Genomic DNA, 21,122 nt, shown 5'->3' with positions numbered 1-21,122 from the left:
GTGATTGTTGTGGTAATCTCTAGATTAATTGATTTTAATAAAGCAGATATAAGCATTTGTTTACCATTCTTTTATCTTTTTTTTCCCTTTTGGTTTTTCGAGACAGAGTTTTTCTGTATAGCCCTGGCTGTCCTGGAACTCACTTTGTAGACCAGGCTGGTCTCGAACTCACAGATTCTGCCTGCCTCTAGTTCTTTAGTGCTGGGATTAAAAGCATGTGCCACCATCCCTGGCTTTTGTCAGTACTTTTAAAAAGTTTTGTTTTTACTGTTTTTCTGTATGGGTATGTGCTTTAATGCATACATATGTGTCTGTACAGGCCAAAAGGGGATGCCACATCACCAAGAGTTACAGACAGATTTGTGGGCTACCTGTGGTGGGGGCTGGAAACAGAACTCTGGTTCTAGGCAACAGCAGTATGAGCACCTAATGCTTGAGACTCTGTTTCAGCTTGCAATGTCATTTTGTATGTGTGTGTGTGTGTGTGTGTGTGTGTGTGTGTGTGTGTGTGTGTGTTTAATTAGGTATTAAGGGGGTGGGCCATGGTATTAAATTAAGGCTTCATTTACACACTAAGGGCATTGCTGTGTATAAATTATATTTTAATTTTAGGTGCTTTTAGTCACATGTTGGTCTTACTAAGTCCTTTCTTTCCTCCCTCCTGTCTCCCTACCTCCTTCTACATATCTCAGCTTGGCCTATCGATTCATCCTGCCTGCAAATGTGAGCCACTATGCCTCGTATTAAGCTATTCTTGAGGTGCTTAGAGTGGTGAATAACGGAAACGAGCGGGTTTTATGCCTGTATTCTACTCTGTCCTTCCAAAGGACATTCTGACCGCTCTATTCCCACCCACCCCCACCCCTGGCGGTATCTCCCAGGGGGTTTATCCCAGCTTCTACTCTATTTCCCAATGCGGTTTGTCCTATTTAAGATTTTGACATTCTTCCAGTTGCTTCTGATACTGGTTCTGATGCATCTTGGGGTTGCTGGGGTTTTTTTCCTCAGGAGCAGAGTTCCATCCTGAATTGTCTACCTTTTTCATGAATGATTTTTCTATAAAGTGATTGTACCACCTTGATTTTTCCCCTCATATGGTTTCTCCCACAAGCCCTCAATTTTTTTCCTTCTTTGGCTGGATCCCCTGTACCTCATGGTTTCTTCCAGCAGGGGGCGGGCAACTAGGTTTAAAGTATAACAGAACTCATGCCCTCAAAGCTAGAGGAACCTCCTCCTATAGGATGATGCACAGACAAGGGCTACAGTGCTTGGATTTACGTTCTTTATCCCATTCTGTGTAATCTGGCTGGATAGCTATTCCTCTGCTGTACGGAATGCTTAAGTTTCAAAGATGGTGGCCTACGCGGCATCTCCGGGCGCGGCCATAGCCTCTTAAGGAATGGTATATAAAGGTTCTGCAAACTCTTTAGGCACCTAGTGGGTTGTTGGAGTCCTCCTGTGTCGCAGGTATCGCTGAGCATGCGCAGTACTAATAGCCAAGGATTTTTTTTTCTTTTAAAGACCGGAAGTGACCTTGGTCTTTGAAGATGGTTCCCCTCCCCCTCTCCCCTCGCCTCCGCGCGGTTTCCATTGAAGTCTTAAGAGCAAGCACCTTGGAGGTGATTTCAACTAGAATTCTAGGGAATCATTAATGTGTGTGTATGTTGCGAGTTAGTGACTGTATTGGGTACTGTCTGCTGTGTTGATGGTTGTCAGTGGTAAGGATTTCTCCGATCAATAACGGGATTCTGAGTTTTGGAGGAGGGAGGTTGGCCGGCCGGGTGACGTGTGACTGTCCTGACTTGTGAGTGATGTGATGTTAGGGAATGTGATGAGTGGCTGAGGGTCTGTAACACCCGAGAGCCCCTGGGGTCTGTGATCAGTTTGCTTTCTAACCCGAAAGTTTAGCTCATTAATTTTTAGCGTTGGTTAATGTAAGAATTTATATTCTTACATATTTATATGTAGACTTTTTATTGTTGATTAAATACAAATGGTTTTCTTTTTAAATTTATTTTCTTTGATCCAGGAGTCATTTGGAAATGCATTTTCCGTTTTAGATAATATCTCTGGGTAGTGGTCAGGTTGAAAAATGCTTTATGGTCTATATCGTAATCATTTTCATAAATGACTTCACATTGCATAAAAATTACCGCTCCCCAGTTGTATTGTGAGTTATATATCACATGGCCTTACAGTTTTGGTTTTGCTTTTTGTTTTTTGGAGCCCTGGATGTCCCAGAACTCACTATATGTAGACCAGGCTGGTCTTGAACTCAAAGAGATCCATCTGCCTCCGGAGTTCTGGGATTAAAGGCCTGCACCCCACCAGCAGACATTACAGATTTTTTTTGTCTGCTTAGTTGTGGTGGAGGTATATTGCTCACAACAGAAAGGTGATTTGTCTATCTCTCCTTTGTCCATTTCTGGTTTGTATGTTTGAAGTTATATCGTTACCAACACTTATGTGTATTTTTGCAAAATGTGTTTGTTTATTCTTTGAAGATATGTATACAATGTATTTTCGTCTCACCAACCCTTACTACCCCCTTCCAGTTATTTTTAGTAATAGGTATGACTAAGTATCTCCAGGATATTATTAGCAAATTCAGTGTCCACCATCAGTTTGTAAAAGAGCTTATTTTCGCAAGTATCTTTCCGTTTTGCAAGTTTTATATCTTTTGTCTAGTTTTTACCCCTTGACTTTTTTTTTTTTAAGATTTATTTATTTATTATATATAAGTACACTGTAGCTGTCTTCAGATACACCAGAAGAGGGCATCGGATCTCTTTACAGATGGTTGTGAGCCACCATGTGGTTGCTGGGAATTGAACTCATGACCTCTGGAAGAGCAGTCGGGTGCTCTTAACCGCTGAGCCATCTCTCCAGCCCACCCCTTGACTTTTTAAAAGCAATTGCTAGATTTCTTTTTTTAATAAAACATTAGAACCTGTTAGCTTCATGATGAAAATAATATATGTCAATATTTTAATTTGTGTTTTTTTTTTCCTTTTTAAAAACGATTTATTTTATTTATATGAGTACACTGTCGCTGTCCTCAGACGCACCAGAAGAGGGCATCAGATCCCATTCCAGATGGTTGTGAGCCACCATGTGGTTGCTGGGATTTGAACTCAGGACCTCTGGAAGAGCAGTCAGTGCTCTTAACCACTGGGCCATCTCTCCAGTCCTTCTTTTGTTTTTGTTTTGTTTTGTTTTAAATTGGGGATTGGACCCAAGACCTCAAGCATGCTAGGCAAATGCTCTAACCCTGGGTGTCTTGGTATCTCTTCGCAGCTCCAGATCTTCCACCACATTCCACAGCTCTTCTTCCTCGCAGTTCTGACTAAACTCCTAGAGGACCGCTAAGCATCTGGTTGCTGACAGAACACGGTCTGGACCCAGGGTGATCATGCCAACTGACTGGACTTCAACCCTGGAAGCTACATCATTGGCCCCAGAAGATCCTGGGAGCTCCAGTGAGGTCAGAGGGGAGGGGTTTTGTGGGTGGGCATTCCTCCAGGAGTAGATGGCCCTGATTTGTCCTTGGAGTCTCAGAGGAGAAGCAGATAAGCCACAGGAGCAACTGGACCCCTAAACCTGCCCCTCAGGGAACCAATCTTGATCTATTTATCAAAAATCAAGAAACACCTGGGCAAATGTTCTCCACTCCAGAGGCAGTGAGGGCGGACCGTGATGAATGACTGTTTTTTGTCATCCTGTGGTGTTCATCTGTTGTCTGTGGATAAAATTCTTGGTAGAAATTACTTCCCTATAGGGTCTTTGAAGAAATGGCATCATTCCTTTTCCAATCGCCACACTGGACACAAATATCCGCTTGCTTCCATTCCTCACGTTTCTGCTTCTCAGTAGGTCTCCAATTTTCATTTTTCCTCCTCCACGATTTTTTTTTGCTGCTTTCCTTTTTGGGAAACATTGTCAACTTTGTCTCCTCCTCAGTGGAGCCGCTGTTAACCGCTATCAACCGTTCATTTCAGGTTGCGGTTTTAAACATTGTACTCAGTGAGATGGCTCATTAAGTCTGCTCGCCCATGAGCTTGGAGACCCAAGTTCATTTCCTGCAACCACAGAAGTGAAGAGATCAGAGCCCACAGCCTTGCCCTCTGTCTCCGTATTGCCACCACAGCACACAGAGGCCCTTTAGCTTGGGCTAAAGGGTGCTTGGGCTTGAAGGCTGCCAAGCGACACAATGCCAAGGTTTCTTCATCATATATAGCCTGCACCCCTACCTCAGCCGAGCGACCCTCATCAAGCATCTGATCTGTGGAGATCTCTCTACCCCTGGCTCTGTTCTGTGGTGCCGTCTCCCTCACCGCTTCTTTCCACCGTGCGAGCCGCTGTAAATGTGACACAGGTTCTCGTGTTGTCTTTGCCACAGTCTTCCAGTCCGTGGGGAATTATTCTATTTTTAACAGCTCAAGAAGTCAGGATTTATTCTACAAATGGAGAATGCATTCCAAAATTAGTGACACTCTCCTTAAATTTCCTCAGTTCTCACACATCCATGGGGTGCCATTCGAGCCCCCGATAGCCCTGTGGTTGATCATCACCTGGAGGGCTTTGTCGCACACTAACTGGAGAGACTAAATCTTGTTTTCTAATAACCTCCGGTTGGCTTTCCCTAATTTTATCTTCTGTTTCTACCTGAGTATCCTCCTTAATTGGAATTTGAAATTCCTCCCTTGAGGTCTGTGTTGATGCTGCTTCATATCTCCTTTTGTCGCTCCTCCTGCTGCTCGAGGCCCTGTAATCTCTGCTCAAGGTTCTGCTTCCACAGTTTAATTTTTCTTTATATTATAATTCTGATATTCTGCTGTCCATTTTATTCTGATTGATTAATTTTAAAAGGTTCTCCTCCAAGCCCTGCTTCCAATCCTCATTATTTTTCTCTTTGTGGCTCAGCCTGGTCTATGAGCTGCTGCATATTTTGTTCTAGCGTCTTTTCCAGCTCCTGTCTCCAGCCTTCATTTTCCTCTCTTTGTTCCTTATCATGACCTATAAATTCCTGTGCCTTTAGCTCTAGTGTTTCCCCTAAGGTCCGACCCTCCTGGGTCCCCTGCATGTTTGACCCCTGCTGAGCCCTTCGGATGCATGTGGTAGCCTTTTGTTACTAACAGGAACACCCTGGCCCAGTAGACACACCTGAGCGTGTACCTGGGCATATACCTGAGCGTGTACCTGGGCATATACCTGAGCGTGTACCTGGGCATATACCTGAGCGTGTACCTGGGCATATACCTGAGCGTGTACCTGGGCATATACCTGAGCGTGTACCTGGGCATATACCTGAGCGTGTACCTGGGCATATACCTGAGCGTGTACCTGGGCATATACCTGAGCGTGTACCTGGGCATATACCTGAGCGTGTACCTGGGCATATACCTGAGCGTGTACCTGGGCATATACCTGAGCGTGTACCTGGGCATATACCTGAGCGTGTACCTGGGCATATACCTGAGCGTGTACCTGGGCATATACCTGAGCGTGTACCTGGGCATATACCTGAGCGTGTACCTGGGCATATACCTGAGCGTGTACCTGGGCATATACCTGAGCGTATACCTGGGCATATACCTGAGCGTGTACCTGGGCATATACCTGAGCGTGTACCTGGGCATATACCTGAGCGTATACCTGGGCATATACCTGAGCGTATACCTGGGCATATACCTGAGCGTGTACCTGGGCATATACCTGAGCGTGTACCTGGGCATATACCTGAGCGTATACCTGGGCATATACCTGAGCGTGTACCTGGGCATATACCTGAGCGTGTACCTGGGCATATACCTGAGCGTGTACCTGGGCATATACCTGAGCGTATACCTGGGCATATACCTGAGCGTGTACCTGGGCATATACCTGAGCGTATACCTGGGCATATACCTGAGCGTGTACCTGGGCATATACCTGGGCGTGTACCTGGGCATATACCTGGGCGATGGTCCATTCCGTTCCTGTCTTTTGTTCTCAGTCTTTGTTCCTGAGACTTAGGCTTGTCTTCCTGGATTCCTCCCCAGTAAATTTGGGGCACGTGTTTGTTCTTTTGTTCCTGAAGCCAGGTTTTTCCACTGTGCTTCCTGGGATTTTCCACCCTGTGAACTTGAGGTATACATTCAGTGAATAAAGCTACAGATTTGGCATTCTCACTTAACAAGAATGACCCGTAGGTGTGTGTTTTTTAATCCCGCAGGCTTACACCCGGTGGTGCCGTGTTGGTACGGGCATTGACACCCTAATCCCTTTTCTAAGGCTTATAAGTTTTTATCTTAGGACCCTGTCTTTTGAGAAGACATAGTAAACAATCTACTCAATATTGTGATAACTGTATCGACAAGGTATCAATTTCCTTTAAATCCACCCCTGTTGAACCATTCAAAATATCATTCCCTAAAACTCAAAAGGTAAAGGTATTTATTGTGTTTCTCATCTTTAAGTGTCTGTCTGTCTATCTATCTATCTCTTTGTCTCTTTATTATCAATGTATAATTCTTTTTACTTAATTTGGAGGTTTTTGTACCTTTGTCCCCCTCTGCTCTTTGATTCAGGACACAGTAGTCCTCTCTTATTCTTGTATTGACAAGGAGGGCCTAACAGTAGAAAGACCTAATGCTTCTGTGCTTCTGAACCGGCTCTGCCTTTTTTGTTTAGGTTGCAACCAGCATCCTGTGCACTGATCTCAGTCTGCAGTGCAAGCAGTTGGGGGAGTGGACAATGGGTCTGGCTGTCCCGTGTCCTATTTAGATGAGTGGGTATGGGGAAGCGAGCACAGGAGGGCTCCCTTGGTGGTAGGTGCCCAGATCAGCCTACTGTATCTTCGAGAAGACTACTGCCTGCCCCCAAGGTCCCCTGTCCTTTGCCAGGATCAGGGAACACCAACTGTTTTGCAAAACTGGCATTGCCCAAGTCCCAGCTCAGGTTGGGGTGCTGCTCCTGGTTGCCCAGGTCTGCCTGGGGCATAGGGAGGGAGCATCTCAGCAGCTCTCTGTAGGCGCCCCCAGACCCACTCAACTTTCAACCCACACGTTGCTGCAGCCCTAAAGCACAGCCCGAGACATTTATTGGGGGTGGGAATGGGGGTGGACTTTTATCTCAGTTTAGTTGGGTTCTAAGGGATATGTTGGTGTGCCAATTTGTTGAAGTAATTTCCAACCCCAGTAAGCACGTATAAAAATGACACAACCCAGTTATATTTATAAGCTATGTGCCTAGATTGGGCACATCTATCACTATCCTATCTTATTCCTCAGCACTGGGACAGACCCTTTGCTCAGACTTGCAGTTTTTCTTGGTCACGTGGTTCCGTTCCATGTAGGCTTCTACTTCTTCCTTGGTCCTCTCTCCACCTTCTCTCCTCTCCTTCTTCCCTGCTTCCCCCACCTACGCACACTCTCTAGGTTCTCCAGTCCCACTTTTCCCTTCCACTGCCCAATCGCAGGCTCTAGCCTTTATTCGATCAGTTAGAATGGAGAGAAGATTCATAAGAGGGAAGCAGAGTTAGCATCAGAATACAAACAGCCCTAGGGCCACCCACAACATCTCCCCCTATTTGTGCAAGGGCTTCTTTCTCTTAGATATAAATTGAGCACAACCATCACAAATGTGCAAATTACAAAGTGTAATGTACAAAATGTATGTTTGTATTAGTACGTGTAGAGAGACTGTCTTGTACACTGTGTAAAAGCATTCACATGTCAATTCAAAAGCCCATGGCCAATGAGCTGAGTCAGGAAATAGAAAGCAGGAGTTCCAGCAGAGAGAAAGAGAGTGGGGGGAATTCTGGGAAATAAGCACTGGAGATTAGCCCCAAAGTCTAAGGAGTAGCATAGTCGTGAACCTGAGAAGCCGGTAACCATCTATGTGGTGTGCTCAGAATAGAATAAACTGGGTTACTGAGGCATGAACGAGTCATGGAACAGAGCAAAGGTTTTGGCCTAGGCATTCCTTCATATAGAAGAAGTCTCAGTCTTCAGGGAATGGCTACGTTAAAACACAGTTACAAGTGGGATAAGAGGACGGCTACATTTTACAGTTGAGCAGTGCTCAGACGTTACAGAGCAGTTTTGGGTTGGTCTTTACTGAGGTGGTCGCAGGAGTCTTTAATGCTTCCCGCCTGTGGGGTCAGGTTGTGTGTGTTTAACACCGTGTGAGAAGACCATGATCTAGAGAATCCCATCAAACAGCTCCTAGCAACAGTGAAACCCACATGACAGCACCAGGCCCCGCCGTCAGCAGTTGCTCTTCTTACTCAAAAATAAAGGGGTGGGAAAAGATTGGCTGATAAACAGGAACCAAAAGAAGCCTACAGTTGCATATTTAGGGACACAACTTTGAGATGGAGGACGATTTTTTACTTAGAATAGTAATAATGTACAAAGAATTAGTGTGGTGACAATTTTGGGATTTTAGTGTCTTTCAAAAGCACAGAAATGTTAGAATGTGTCTTTTGTTTTAATCCCAGGGGTGGGATATGGGGCTGCTTCAGACCGTCCACAGCAGGTGACTATGATTTGCCTCGCGCTCTAACAGAGGCGTGATTTTGCCAGCAGCAGACAGTTTCTGTGAGCGTGAAACCTTTGGAATTCTGAGAACTTTTCAGAGGGTGTATAAATGGTAGGGCCCCCAAAGGCAGGGTGGGTTTGTAGCTTGTTGGTTGGTTATGGTTTCTTAAGTAGTCATGGGAAAAGAAGAAAGAGGAAAGAGAAATTGGTATTATTCTGATTACAAATATCAAAGTTGCCCCAAGGAACTTGATACCCCCTAATCAGCAGGAAGTAGTCTAATGATAACACCACCCCATTTCCTCTCTATCCCCCTCCTCCTATCTAATTTAGGGGGTTGAAAGGGTGGAAAAAAAGAGGTGGAAAAGGGATAGAAGAAAGAAGAATCCACAAAGTAGCAAAGACAGGATACAAATTACAACATTTATCAAAGTATCTTTAAATAAAAATGAACAGGGCTCACCACTGACCCATCTGTTTGCTGGCCCACTGTCCCCAAGACAGCTTTTGTTGTATCTTACCCTATGGCACCAAACTATTGTAAAGCTTTTCTGTCTGCCCCCACAAGTCTACACCCTGTCCTTCAAGGGCTGAGCTGAGGTGGTTCCCCGGCCCCTGGAGCAAGCCATACCCAGCAAGATGGGGTAGCACCCTGGACTGGGGATTAGATTTCTGACCTTGTTCTATTTCCTCACTAAAGCAACATAAGAGAGAGAGGGTTTATCTGGCTCATAGTCGCAAGTCGCAGTCATCACGAGGGGATGGCAAAGTGTGAGGAACCTGAAACAGTCACACCTGCAGTCAAAAGCAAAGAGAATAAACACATGTATGTTTACATTGCTCTGCCTCCCCACCCCTGGCCAGTACCTCTGCAGTCTAGGATCGCCTACCTAGGGAATGGTACAAACCGCAGTGTCTGCTGTCAGTTAACATAATCCACACAGCCTCGCACAGGCCAGTTTGTTCTAGACAACCCCTCACTGGTACGCTCTTCCCACGATTCTAAACTGTGTTAGGTGGATGAACTTAACCATGGTAGTGTCCAAGGTAACAGTGGTCGCTGGGATCTTACCCTCCTGGTTTAGAGCTGACAGCTACTAGGCTCTTGGAGGGCAGTGGCATGCCATTGTGTTGTGTTCTCCTGTGGCCCTCCTGGGTTTCTATGACGTCCTCTTGTCCTCTTCAGTTCTTTCTATCCAAACAAAGTAGTTTCTTTGTTACTTTGTGGCATGCCTGTTCCAGTTTCTACTTGGCCGTCTTGCTGGCCTCTCACTCAGGGACTTACAAGAATGAACTGAAGACAAAGCAAAGCCCAGGATCCTTATTTCTAAATATGGTCCGTCCCCCGTCCCCCACCCCCCAGTGTGTTTACTCTGAACAGGAATTTGCTCTTACAGGGATTAGTGTCCTTCATGGATGTGACTATAGATTTCAGCAGAGAGGAGTGGCAGCATCTAGACCCTGCTCAAAGGAGTCTCTACCGGGATGTGATGCAGGAGACCTACAGCCACCTGCGCTCAGTGGGTAAGCAGAGTCCCCGTGGATTGGGCAGGAAGCCTCACTGAGCAGTGTGTGTGTGTGTGTGTGTGTGTGTGTGTGTATGTATACACTGTCACTGTCTTCAGACACACCAGAAGAGGGCGTCTGATCTCATTACAGATAGCTGTGAGCCACCACGTGGGTGCTGGGAATTGAACTCACGACGTCTAGAAGAGCAGTCAGTGCTCTTAACCACTGAGCCATCTCTCCAGCCCCATGTTTGGCATTCTTAATCGCCCCTTTATAAAGCTTCATTTTAATCCTGCCCGGTTAATCCACATTCAACAGGGTCTGTCTTCCTGTCAGTTGAGTTTCGTTGCTATTTTATTACTGTATTTCACTGATGAGTCCTACATTTAGTTATAATTAAGTCCATATTTATAAATGTATAAATGTGGGTTAGGGTTTAGCTCAGCGGTAGAGCGCTTGCTAGGCAAGACCCTGGGTTCGGTCCCCAGCTCCGAAAAAAAGAAAAGAAAAAAAAAAAAAGAAAATGTATTTATAAATGTATAAATGTATGGCTTCTCGTCCATATTTATAAATGTATGAGTGTAAATGTATAAATGTATAAGTGTAAATGTATAAATTATAATTCTAATTCTGTCTTAGACTTAGGATAAGATGTTGTATTCCCTTTTTTCCTCTCTGCCTCACATCCTCATCCCTCCCCACCACGTATCACTGGTTTATATAACAGAGACATGCAAAAATCACCTGCGTTAGAAAGTTTCTGTGTAACGGTTTATAGGCATGGCAGCTTTCTCTGTGTCCCTCGCTTTTCCCTTTACTTTGCTCACATCTGACATATAACGTATGTATCTGGCTGTTCCCTCTGATGTATTGTAAACCTGGATGTTTCTTGTCCCCTCACAACCTTCATCATCAAATCGTGCTCCCCACACCCCTTCTTCTCTGTGCTTGTCCTGAATGGGCCGTGTGTGCACCCATCTAGTGGCAGTGAACTAAAATCATTTGTTTCTTCCTCAGAAAGGAACTTGTCTTTACAGTGGGCAGTTCTGAAAAAGCCTCTTGGCACATTGAGCAAGGAGGTAGTTTTGCTTCTGTTCTTTGTGGTTTTTACAAATGATGTTTTCTCATACTTCATTCTAGAAGAACTGCAGCAGACCGGCGACCACTATCAGCAAATAGAACCTAAGTCGGCCAGTGATATGGTCTTCATCAAGAAGACCGTGGATGCAGAGAGTCGCCACGAATACGCGGGCGTTAGAACGGTGATCCACGTGAACTCATACACTGTTCCCTCCCCCACGAGGCTCCGTTACCGTGACCCACTTGCCAGTGACCCGGAGCATAATTTAAATTTACAGACTCGTCATGAGAGTAATGAACCAAAGAGAGGTCAGAAGATTACCGAATATGGTAAGATTTCATCCTATTCCAACACCAATCACACTCTCACAGGAGAGAAATTACAGGACCATGGTCAGTGTGAAAGAGCCCTCAGCTATGAACAAGTACCTTGTCGGTATCAGAAATCATACGAATGTGCTGAATTTGGGAAGACTCTTACCCAGAAGCCACAGCGGACCGTACACGTGAAATCTACAAGAGACAGGCTCTATGTGTGCCTTGAATGCGGGAAGGCGTGTTCTCAGAAATCAGAATTCCTCACGCATCAAAAAACCCACACTAGAGAGAAGCGCTATCCATGCGGCAACTGCGGAAAGTCCTTTTTCCAAGCGTCTTCTCTCTTCAGGCATCAGAGGATTCACACTGGAGAAAAGCTCTACGAGTGCGGCCACTGTGGGAAAGGCTTCTCGTACAACTCAGACCTCAGGACCCATCAGAAGATCCATACAGGAGAGAGGCATTACAGCTGCGCCGACTGTGGCAAGGCCTTCGCACAAAAGTCCACACTCAAGATTCACCAGAAAATCCACACGGGAGACAGGGCCTACATCTGTATTGAGTGTGGGCAGGCTTTCATCCAGAAGACACACCTGGTCTCACACCGACGGATTCACACTGGAGAAAAGCCACACCAGTGCGACAGCTGCGGCAAATCCTTTGTTTCCAAGTCCCAACTCCAGGTCCACCAGCGAATTCATGCAAGAGTGAGGCCCTGTGTAACTCCCGACCACGGGAAGACCTTCAGCATTAGTCCCAGCTTCACACGTAAGAAAGTTCCGGTAAGAGAGAAATCGTCCGCTTGCACTGAGTGTGGGAAGGCCTTTACCTACAGGTCAGAGCTAATCATTCATCAGAGAACTCACACCGGAGAGAAGCCTTATCAGTGTGGGGACTGTGGCAAGGCCTTCACCCAGAAGTCAGCCCTCACCGTGCACCGAAGAATCCACACAGGAGAGAAGTCGTACGCGTGTGTAAAATGTGGGCTGGCTTTCGTCCAGAAGGCACACCTGGTCGCACATCAGGTAATTCACACCGGAGAGAAACCTTACACATGTGGTCACTGTGGGAAACTCTTTACTTCCAAGTCTCAACTCCACGTACACAAGCGGATTCACACAGGGGAAAAACCGTACGTGTGCAGTAAATGTGGGAAGGCCTTTGCCAACAGGTCAAACCTCATCACGCACCAGAGAATCCACACAGGGGAGAAGTCCTATGTCTGTTCAAGGTGTGGAAAAGCCTTCACTCAGAGATCAGACCTGGTTACACACCAGAGAATTCATACTGGGGAGAAGCCGTATGGATGTAGCATTTGCGGGAAAGCTTTTACCCAGAAGTCACACCTCAGCATACACCAGACGATTCACACCGGTGAGAGACAGTACAAATGCCTCGACTGTGGGAAAGCCTTCAACCAGAAGTCGATTCTCATTGTGCACCAGAAAATCCACACCGGGGAGAAACCCTACGTGTGCACCGAGTGTGGGAGAGCTTTCATCCGGAAGTCCAACTTCATCACCCACCAACGAATCCATACCGGCGAGAAACCTTACCGATGCAACGACTGCGGGAAGCCCTTCACCTCCAAGTCGCAGCTCCTGGTGCACCAGCCAATCCACACGGGCCAGAAACCTCACGTGTGTGCCGAGTGTGGGAAAACCTTTAGTGGCAGATCAAACCTCAGCAAGCATCAGAAGACGCACACTGGGGAGAAGCCGTACATGTGTTCTGAGTGCGGGAAGACCTTCAGGCAGAAGTCAGAGTTGATTACCCACCACAGAATCCACACCGGGGAGAAGCCTTACGATTGCAGTGGCTGCGGGAAATCCTTCACCAAGAAATCCCAGCTCCAAGTGCATCAGAGAATTCACACCGGAGAGAGGCCTTACACGTGTGCTGAGTGCGGGAAGGCCTTCACCGACAGGTCCAACATGAATAAGCACCAAACAATACACACCAGAGAGAAACCTCATAAGTGTGTAGTCTGTGGGGAAGGTTTTGTGCAGAAGTCGGCGCTCAGTGCCCACCAGAGTCTTCACACCCAAGCGGTATGAGGGAGAACTCATACCGAGGATGTGTCTTACTGTAATTACTGCCTCTGTGGCACAGAACAGCATGTATATTGTTGTAACTAAAACTGCCACGGAACAGTGACACATATCACTGCTCAGAAAAGGATGTCAGAGAAGGCACTGAATTCCCATTACGGGGGAAGGACATTTCTACTCGCTGAGAAGAAACGGCGTCAATTGGATACAATGAAAGCTTTTGGTGTCAATTGGATACAATTAAAGCTTTCTCATGGGGAAAAACACCGGGCGGAACACTGTTACCAAGTTCTCCAGCAGAACGATCATCTCAGCTCACACTGAGGCAAATCCTGTTGGTGGAGTGTGGACACTGCCAACTAATCGATGGTAATGTAATGTACGCGACAGGGATCATCTTCTCTTCTGACACTTGTTTGCTGCAAACATTAACAGACCCATGGGCGTCTTTGCCCTCTTGGGCGCATCCGTTCCTTCTGTTGAGCGAGATACACTACAGGCCTGGGTATGGCATTTCATGTCAGTAATTCCAACCTTCAGGAAGAGCTGAGGCAGGAGGATCACCATGAGTTCAAGGCCAGTCTGAGCTACAGGGTAAGACAACTGTGTCAAAAGCAAGAGAGAAAGACCACAGTGACGACATATCCAGACACGAGCTTGAGTGTGCTCGTGGACTCGCCGCTGTCATTTACCTGTAACGGACTTTATAAGCTACCCGTAACTATTTTTGTCAAAAGCAACCAACATGTTGTCTCCTACCTCAAGTATCATGTCTTTTGAATTTCCCTTACCCTCAGGAAGTCTCGAAGTAAAAATGTTAAGATCACTTGGGTCAAATTAAGACCCTGGTCCCAGTTTTCTACACTCCGTGCCTTCCTCAGTGACCTCATAAATCAGCTCTGTTACAACAGCCCTGGGGTGGGGAGTTAGCTGAATGCCTGCAGGTACATGGGTTGAGCAGAGGCTGCCATGCCACCACTGGCAGCCATCATTGGCTAAGGTTTTCTCAGCTAGGTGTGCGTCTCAGTGAGAACCCCTCTTTAGAAATGATAAAGAATCACTTCCTTAGTAATGAGATGCTAAACTGGGTTGACTCCCTGGCTTGCTGAGGAGTGGAGGGGAGGAACACCAAGAAGTGTCGCACTGGTTCTCAACCTCCCTAGCGCTGGGACCCTTTAATACAGTTCCTCATGCAGTGGTGACCCACAGCCATATTTGGTTGCTACTTATTAATTGTAGAGTAAATATTTTTGGAGATAGAGGGCTGTCAAAGGGGCCGTGTAAAGAGCCGCTGATTCCCCAGATGCGCTGTCCACCTTCATGTGATCCAATCCACAGTGCCTTTCTCTCCCAGGTTCCTCCCACACAGCGGTTGGCTTCTGGCTTCAGGGCCTTTTCACCTGTTGTGCTCTTCAAAGAGCACAGTTGTTTTATCTGGTAGCTTGCCCGGGCATGCCGCTCCTCCATGCATATCCCCACTGCCTTCTTGGCTTAAAATCCTAGCCTGTTGATCCTCCGAGGCTCTCCTGCTCTGAATACTTTACCTAATTGTCTTCTGTCCACTCTGCAGCGTTTACCCCATCTACATCCAAGTCTACATTCACGCCTGACTGTGGTATGGAGGTTGACCCTGGCTTGTCATACCAAGACTGATGTTTTCTATTCTACTGCAGAGGAGGATCCAACAGAGAGGACCAACTTCCCTACCGCATACCAAACTCTGCCTCCAGTCTTGACCTGATACTGATTGGCGTCCATGAGGGTGCTTCCCCCACCCATCCACCTCCCCCTCCCACCTCCCTGCCTTGACATTCCGAGACACGGGCCCATCTACACTTCTTAATGAAGAGAGAAAGTGACTGCTGTAAACTTGAATTTTCATTCCATATTTACATGAGACAGCTCCAGTTCCAATGACCAATCTGGTCATAGGGCTGGATGGCCCTGTGGGATGGTGTATGCACACATCCTTGGATGCCTTGATGTAGGAGCAAACCAGGGTTTTCATTCCATCTGAACCTTCCCTTCCCATTCTGTTCTGCTGCTTGTGCTGCCTTACAGAATCTAGTCTCCTGGCTTCCGCCTTTTTTTTTCTTTTTCTTTCTTTCCTTCTTTCTTTCTTTCTTTTTTCTTTCTTTCTTTTTTTTTTTTTTTTTTTTTTTTGCTTGTTTTCTTTTTTCAGGTAAGATCTTGGTCTGTTTTGGGGGTGACCTTCCTTCACTTTGTATTATAGTAGGATCCTGTATTTTCGGTTGTTAGGTGGAGAGCAGGTTTTGGTATTGTCATCTCTGGCCCATTACCAAGTTTTTTATTTGTAAATGCTTGTCCTAAAACACCTCCCCCAATGACAGGAAACCCTCAATGCCTTAGGCAACCAAAGAGATGGACCAGGGGTTGTCTTACTGCTGATTGGTCATAATAAAAATCTGGTGGCCAGTAGGTGGGGCAGGAAGTATGGAGGTGGAACTTCTGGGCATGCGTAGCCACCGTAGCCACCGGAGGGATGCCAGCGAAGAGAATAGGGAGACTTGAACAAGAAAGGAACAGAAGGGAGACGCGAGCAGAGAGTATGGAGATAAAGAGCTAGCCACACGGTGGAGACGCAGTGTCTAAAAGTCAGGTGAAGTTAGAAGCTAGCCGAGAGACTTCCCCAGCAGAAAGGCCTAAAGCTTTAAATTATATAAAAGTCTCCACATCTATGTTATTGAACTGCAAGTGGGTCTGAGAAAGCCATGCAATAATATGTCACTTTAGCTGGCCTGGAACTTGCTGTACAAATCAGGCTGGCCTCAAACTCAGAGATCTCCGTCTCTCTAGTGCTGGGATTAAAGGTGTGCACCACATGCCCAGCGTGGCTTTCCCAGTTTTCCCTGAGAACTAGGCCCTGTGTGATGGAGACATGGATGTGGGGTGGTGGTCCAAGGGGTGGGCTTGCTTATTTAAAAAGCAAAGACCTTAGCCTCTAGAATAACCCTTTCATGGTTTAAATGTCCCCTTACTCTCCTTGGAGCACCCTGGGATTTAAGTCTTAACCTCAACTGTCACTCTCTGAATACAGGTTTACCATTTCCAAAGTTATACTTTCTGTCATGGATCCCAGTTCTGTGTGTGACCCACAAGACACCTGCTATATGTACTTTGTGGAAGTTAAGTCTGGTTCTTCCTCCCAATCCTCTGCTTCCAAAAATAAGACTCAGACTCAAAATGTATTTGCAAATATCTTGGCCATATTGCTAGGCTTTCCTTATTAGATAATAACTTAAATTATCCCATTTATCCTAATCTACATTCTATCATGTGACTGGTTACCTGTGCTAAGGTACCAGGAGTCCATCTCCTTACCTCTCCCCCAGGCAGATCTCCTACCTGGCTCTATCACAGAATTCTCTCTCCTCTCAGATGTCCCACCTCCTATTTCCTACCTAAGCCATAGGCCATCGGATTTATTACTGACAGGTGCCACATCCATACGGGCATAAGTATTCTTTTCAGTTCCCTGTATCCTGATGATATTCATATTAACATGTCCTCGAAGGCTCTTAGCACCAGTAGCCTTGGGGGTTGGGTACAAGCTCAGTGTCTGTTTTAGGCCAAGACACAGGGTAGCACTTGACATGGGGTCAGTGAGTTTCCTGATGACATAACCAAGCATCTTCACATCCTCTGGAAGGACCATTACCTTCCTAGCTGCATCTCACTATGATGCTAAGGTACCTTTCGGGGAACTATCACTCTGAGGTGGAATCCACAGACGAGCCCACTGTGCCCACCCCATACCAGGAGTCGTGACTACTGCCAAACTGGCAGAAACGACTCAGTCTGGGTCATTCAGGTCTTAGGGAAATCCTGAGAACAGAGTATCCAATCTTAGCCAGTTGCTCCCCTAGCTGGTACTGCTTTACAGCCTAACTGTTAGAATTGCACATCCTGGAGTCTATATCACAATGACCATCATGGTGGCTTAGGGACATGTTGTGAGACCAGTACCCCATCTATACACCATGCAAGGATGAAGCAGATGGTTGAGGTAGATGATCTTGGAATCAGAGAAGTTGAGAAGGGCCAAGTAGGGAGATGGGAGAGCTTAACTAGCATGGGAGTTAGGTCACTTTGTGGGTGCTTGTGTACTTTCCCTCTAAGGAATCCAGACTGAACCAGAGAACAGGGCTGCCTCTGTGTAGTGAGAATTTTGGTACCCTAAAGAACCCAGTTACGTTATGTGAATATGATTTTGTCTTAATCCCAGATATGGGACATAGGGCAGCTGAAGAGTGTCCCCGGCCACCAACTGTGGTTGTCTTGGGCTGTAGGAGGGGAGTGATTCTTGCTAGCCTCAGATGGTTTATGTTTAGAATTATGGGGACTCTTGAGGGGGTGTAAATGGAGAGTCCCCAGAGGGCCTGTGGTGGCAGCTGCTGCTGCGGCTGCGGCTGCTGCTACTGCATTTGCTGTTGCTGGATTGAGTTGCTGTTTGGAGATCCCTGACAACAGAGATTGGACTTTTCACAAGGAACTCAATGCTCCTAATCAGCAAGAACTAGTCTAAAGAGGTCTATGCCCTCTTTCCTCTCTAACCACCTTTCTCTCTTACCTAGTGTTGGGGGATTTGAAAGGGATTGGGAGGGGTTGGGGATTTAGCTCAGTGGTAGAGCGCTTGCCTAGGAAGCGCAAGGCCCTGGGTTCGGTCCCCAGCTCTGAAAAAAAGAACCAAAAAAAAAAGAAAGGGATTGGGGTGGAGTAAGGGTTGGAAGGGGGATAGACAATAGAACCTAATAAAGGGGCCCCAAAATATATGTCTCCGCTGGTGTGCTTGGAACTGCTCTCTTCTCCTGGGGGCTTATGTGTCAAAGCATAGCCTTATAGACTGAGGAATTACCTAAGGGAGTAAACCAGGCTTTTGTGATCAAAAAGGGACCACATCAAAGCGTAGGTTGTCCTAGACACACATATCTTTCTCCGAGCAGCCAGGTGTGACTTACAGTTAGGAATTCCCACATGAGCTTGTTGAGTGGCTTCCTCCAGCCACAGACAGCAACTTTCTAAAAGAGACCTCTTCTTATCCCCCAAAGGCCCTCACTCTAGAGGTTTAGCCTTAGAGAAAAGGTACAAACGGAAGACGAGGCAATTGTAACACAGCTCTTCTCAGGTGAAAACTTCTGGCTTCGTTGGAAAGTCAGTTCAGTTGGACGGTGCTGTGCTGGGGCAAACACATGAAGGAATATTTTCCTGAAGCAGACACCAGCGAAAGGACGTTTTGCTGACACAGGTGAAAGGCTAAGTCAGACTCGTGAAGGACCATTTTGCCGGAGCAGATACGGGACAAAGGATGTTTTACTAAAGCAAGCATGTGAAAGGACGTGTGATAGATCTTTGCTAATGACATGAAATGAATCAGTTCGCCTTACATTGTTAAGCTCCATTTGTTGTAACTCCATAGAGAGAAATACACAAACCCCTCCGGTGGTGTTCCGGCAGCTTCTTGATGCTTCTGCAGACTCAGGCTGATCGACAGTGATGGTAGCTGATACAGACCCACGTGGAGTCTTGCTGAACAGACTAACACGCTGAAGCAAGACACAGGGAGGACACATGATGTTTGTAGGGATATAAATAGGACTCAGTGGACTGTGAGAGGGACTCACTTGCATAGCTAGCTCTGCAATGCTTCTTGGTCTCCAGTCTTTGCTGATTTTTGCTTCACTGAGAAAGGCAGAGCAGAGAACTTCTGGTGTCCCTGCTGGTCCTAATCTGTCCTGCGACTTGATTCGCTGAGGCCTGGCTGTCCCTGTGAGGCTGTGCCACTGCTGCTGCTATCCTGACTACAGAACTGGACTGTTGGTGTATCTGTGGTGTGTTTGTGCGTGGATCCAGCTGCCACTGCTGACCTGTGAACTTAACTGCTGCTTTCCTGACAGTGCAGATGGGATTTGTTCCAAAGAACCATTCCTAAACAGGTCCACTTCTCCCCTATCCTAATAACCTTTCTTTTCCACTATCTCTTGTGGGTGGTGGGCTACAAGGGAGATTAAAGCGGTTAAGAACCATTATTAAAATTGGGGCTGAGGAAAATTTAAACCTACACTCTTCCTTTTCCTAAAGGCAGCAAATCTAACTACAGCTCATTGACCAACACGACAGTGACTTGAGGACAGTGTCATGCGCAAACAGCAGCCCCTTTGGCTAACTCCCCAGTTTCGCATGCATACACAGGACCTGCCTGGCAGTGGGGGTGATGTCCTGCCGTATCTCCAGCCTTTTCTCTGTACAACACCATTGCTTGCAATTTCCCTCCTGTAACTTTACAATTTTTTTTCTTTTCTTTTTTTTCGGAGTTGGGGACCGAACCCAGGGCCTTGCACTTGCTAGGCAAGCGCTCTACCACTGAGCTAAATCCCCAATCCCTAACTACAATTTTTAAAGTCTATTTTTAATGGTGGCTTTTAAATCTTTTAACCTCTCTTTTCATCTATTACCCACCAGAGGTAGTTGAAAACAAAGGATATGGGGAAAGTGGACCTGTTTAGAAAGGTTCTTTGGAGCAAATCTAATTTGTGTTGTCAGGATATCAGCAGTTCAGTTCACAAGTAAGCAGCAGCAGTTCGATCTGCTTGCAAATGAAAGGTAGAAGTTTTAAGGTTGCCCCCCTAGACAAAAGTTTAGAGTGGAAGAATGAAACTGGTTGGGCTGCAATTACACCAGCTGGTTTGGCAACTCTTTCCCAGGAACTAACTGACCATAAAGTTAGATTAAAATCTTAAAGTACAATCTTGAGAAGCAGGAAGCTTCTCCTTGTGATTTTTCACTAGTATTCTTAACATTTTCCAATGACGCCCTCCCCACCCACTTGGGTTGTGGTTTCTTCCTTTAAATACCTCTTCCCCCAGCCACTTGTGGTCAAACTCCTCTGCCCCTGTGTGGAATACGAGTCTCGACCCCAGTGCACTGGTTCCTATCTATAAACCTCGTGTAAATTACAGCAAGGACGGTCTTACGTGAGCTCTTGGGGTGGGGGGTCACATCATCCTGAGACTTGAGTGAGGGTTTCCCCGCTCCGGGGGTCTTTCACAAACACTTTACAGATACACCAGTAGTCTAGTTCGGTGGAATCAGGTCAGCATACACAAATAGGTAGCAGCAGCTTGACCTAGCAGAAACAGCCAGGCCTCAGCCAAATCAGCAAGAGTGAGCAGGAGGGGCCAAAGCCGATAAGAACACCAGGAGACATTTTTGGCTGGGCCTCTCTCAGCGAAGTGAAGATCAGGAAAGACTCAAGACCAACAAGCAGTGTACAGTTAACTCTATCAGCAAGCCCAGCCTAGACAAGCCACACCTCATTTACAGTCCATTGAGACCTCTTTATGTTCCCTCCAAATATCATACATGTTCCATGGGTGTAGGTTGATGTCTGTATGCAGGTGAGGGCTGGCACAAGTTAAGGTGAGGCCTGTAACTGGACAGTAAAAAGTAAGGTGGGGACAAAGTTCTTGTAAAACAGGAAAGAAGAGGAAGAGAGAAACAAAGATAGAGGCAGAGAAGGACAACCTGATCCGTGTGGCCTTAATGGCCATAGGTTATTAGGAATATTTATTAAGGGATGGATTTTTATAGGTCAGTTTATCTTATTCAGGTGGGCGGTTTACAT

General features: G+C 46.3%; 1 protein-coding gene across 3 annotated transcripts; it reads left to right on the top strand.

Annotated features, from left to right (window-relative positions):
- The first annotated feature begins 991 nt into the window (after positions 1 to 991).
- Positions 992 to 15,349, top strand: Zfp27 (zinc finger protein 27). 3 transcript variants are annotated; one of them, XM_008759225.4, is made up of 4 exons: positions 992 to 1,619; positions 3,298 to 3,484; positions 9,920 to 10,046; positions 11,172 to 15,349. In XM_008759225.4, exons 2-4 carry the CDS (start codon positions 3,413 to 3,415, stop codon positions 13,484 to 13,486), a joined length of 2,514 nt encoding a protein of 837 aa, XP_008757447.1. In that variant the 5' UTR covers positions 992 to 1,619; positions 3,298 to 3,412; the 3' UTR covers positions 13,487 to 15,349. The 3 variants fall into 3 exon arrangements, with proteins under 3 accessions (XP_008757447.1, XP_008757448.1, XP_017445996.1); XM_008759226.3 differs by having other exon boundaries at positions 992 to 1,718; XM_017590507.3 differs by lacking the exon at positions 992 to 1,619 and having other exon boundaries at positions 1,737 to 3,484.
- The last annotated feature ends 5,773 nt before the right edge of the window (positions 15,350 to 21,122 follow it).

This window comes from Rattus norvegicus, chromosome 1, assembly GCF_036323735.1.
Source record: "Rattus norvegicus strain BN/NHsdMcwi chromosome 1, GRCr8, whole genome shotgun sequence".
Taxonomy (NCBI): Eukaryota; Metazoa; Chordata; class Mammalia; order Rodentia; family Muridae; genus Rattus; species Rattus norvegicus.
Note: the sequence above shows the minus strand (reverse complement) of the source record. Positions and strands in the feature narration are given on the sequence as shown.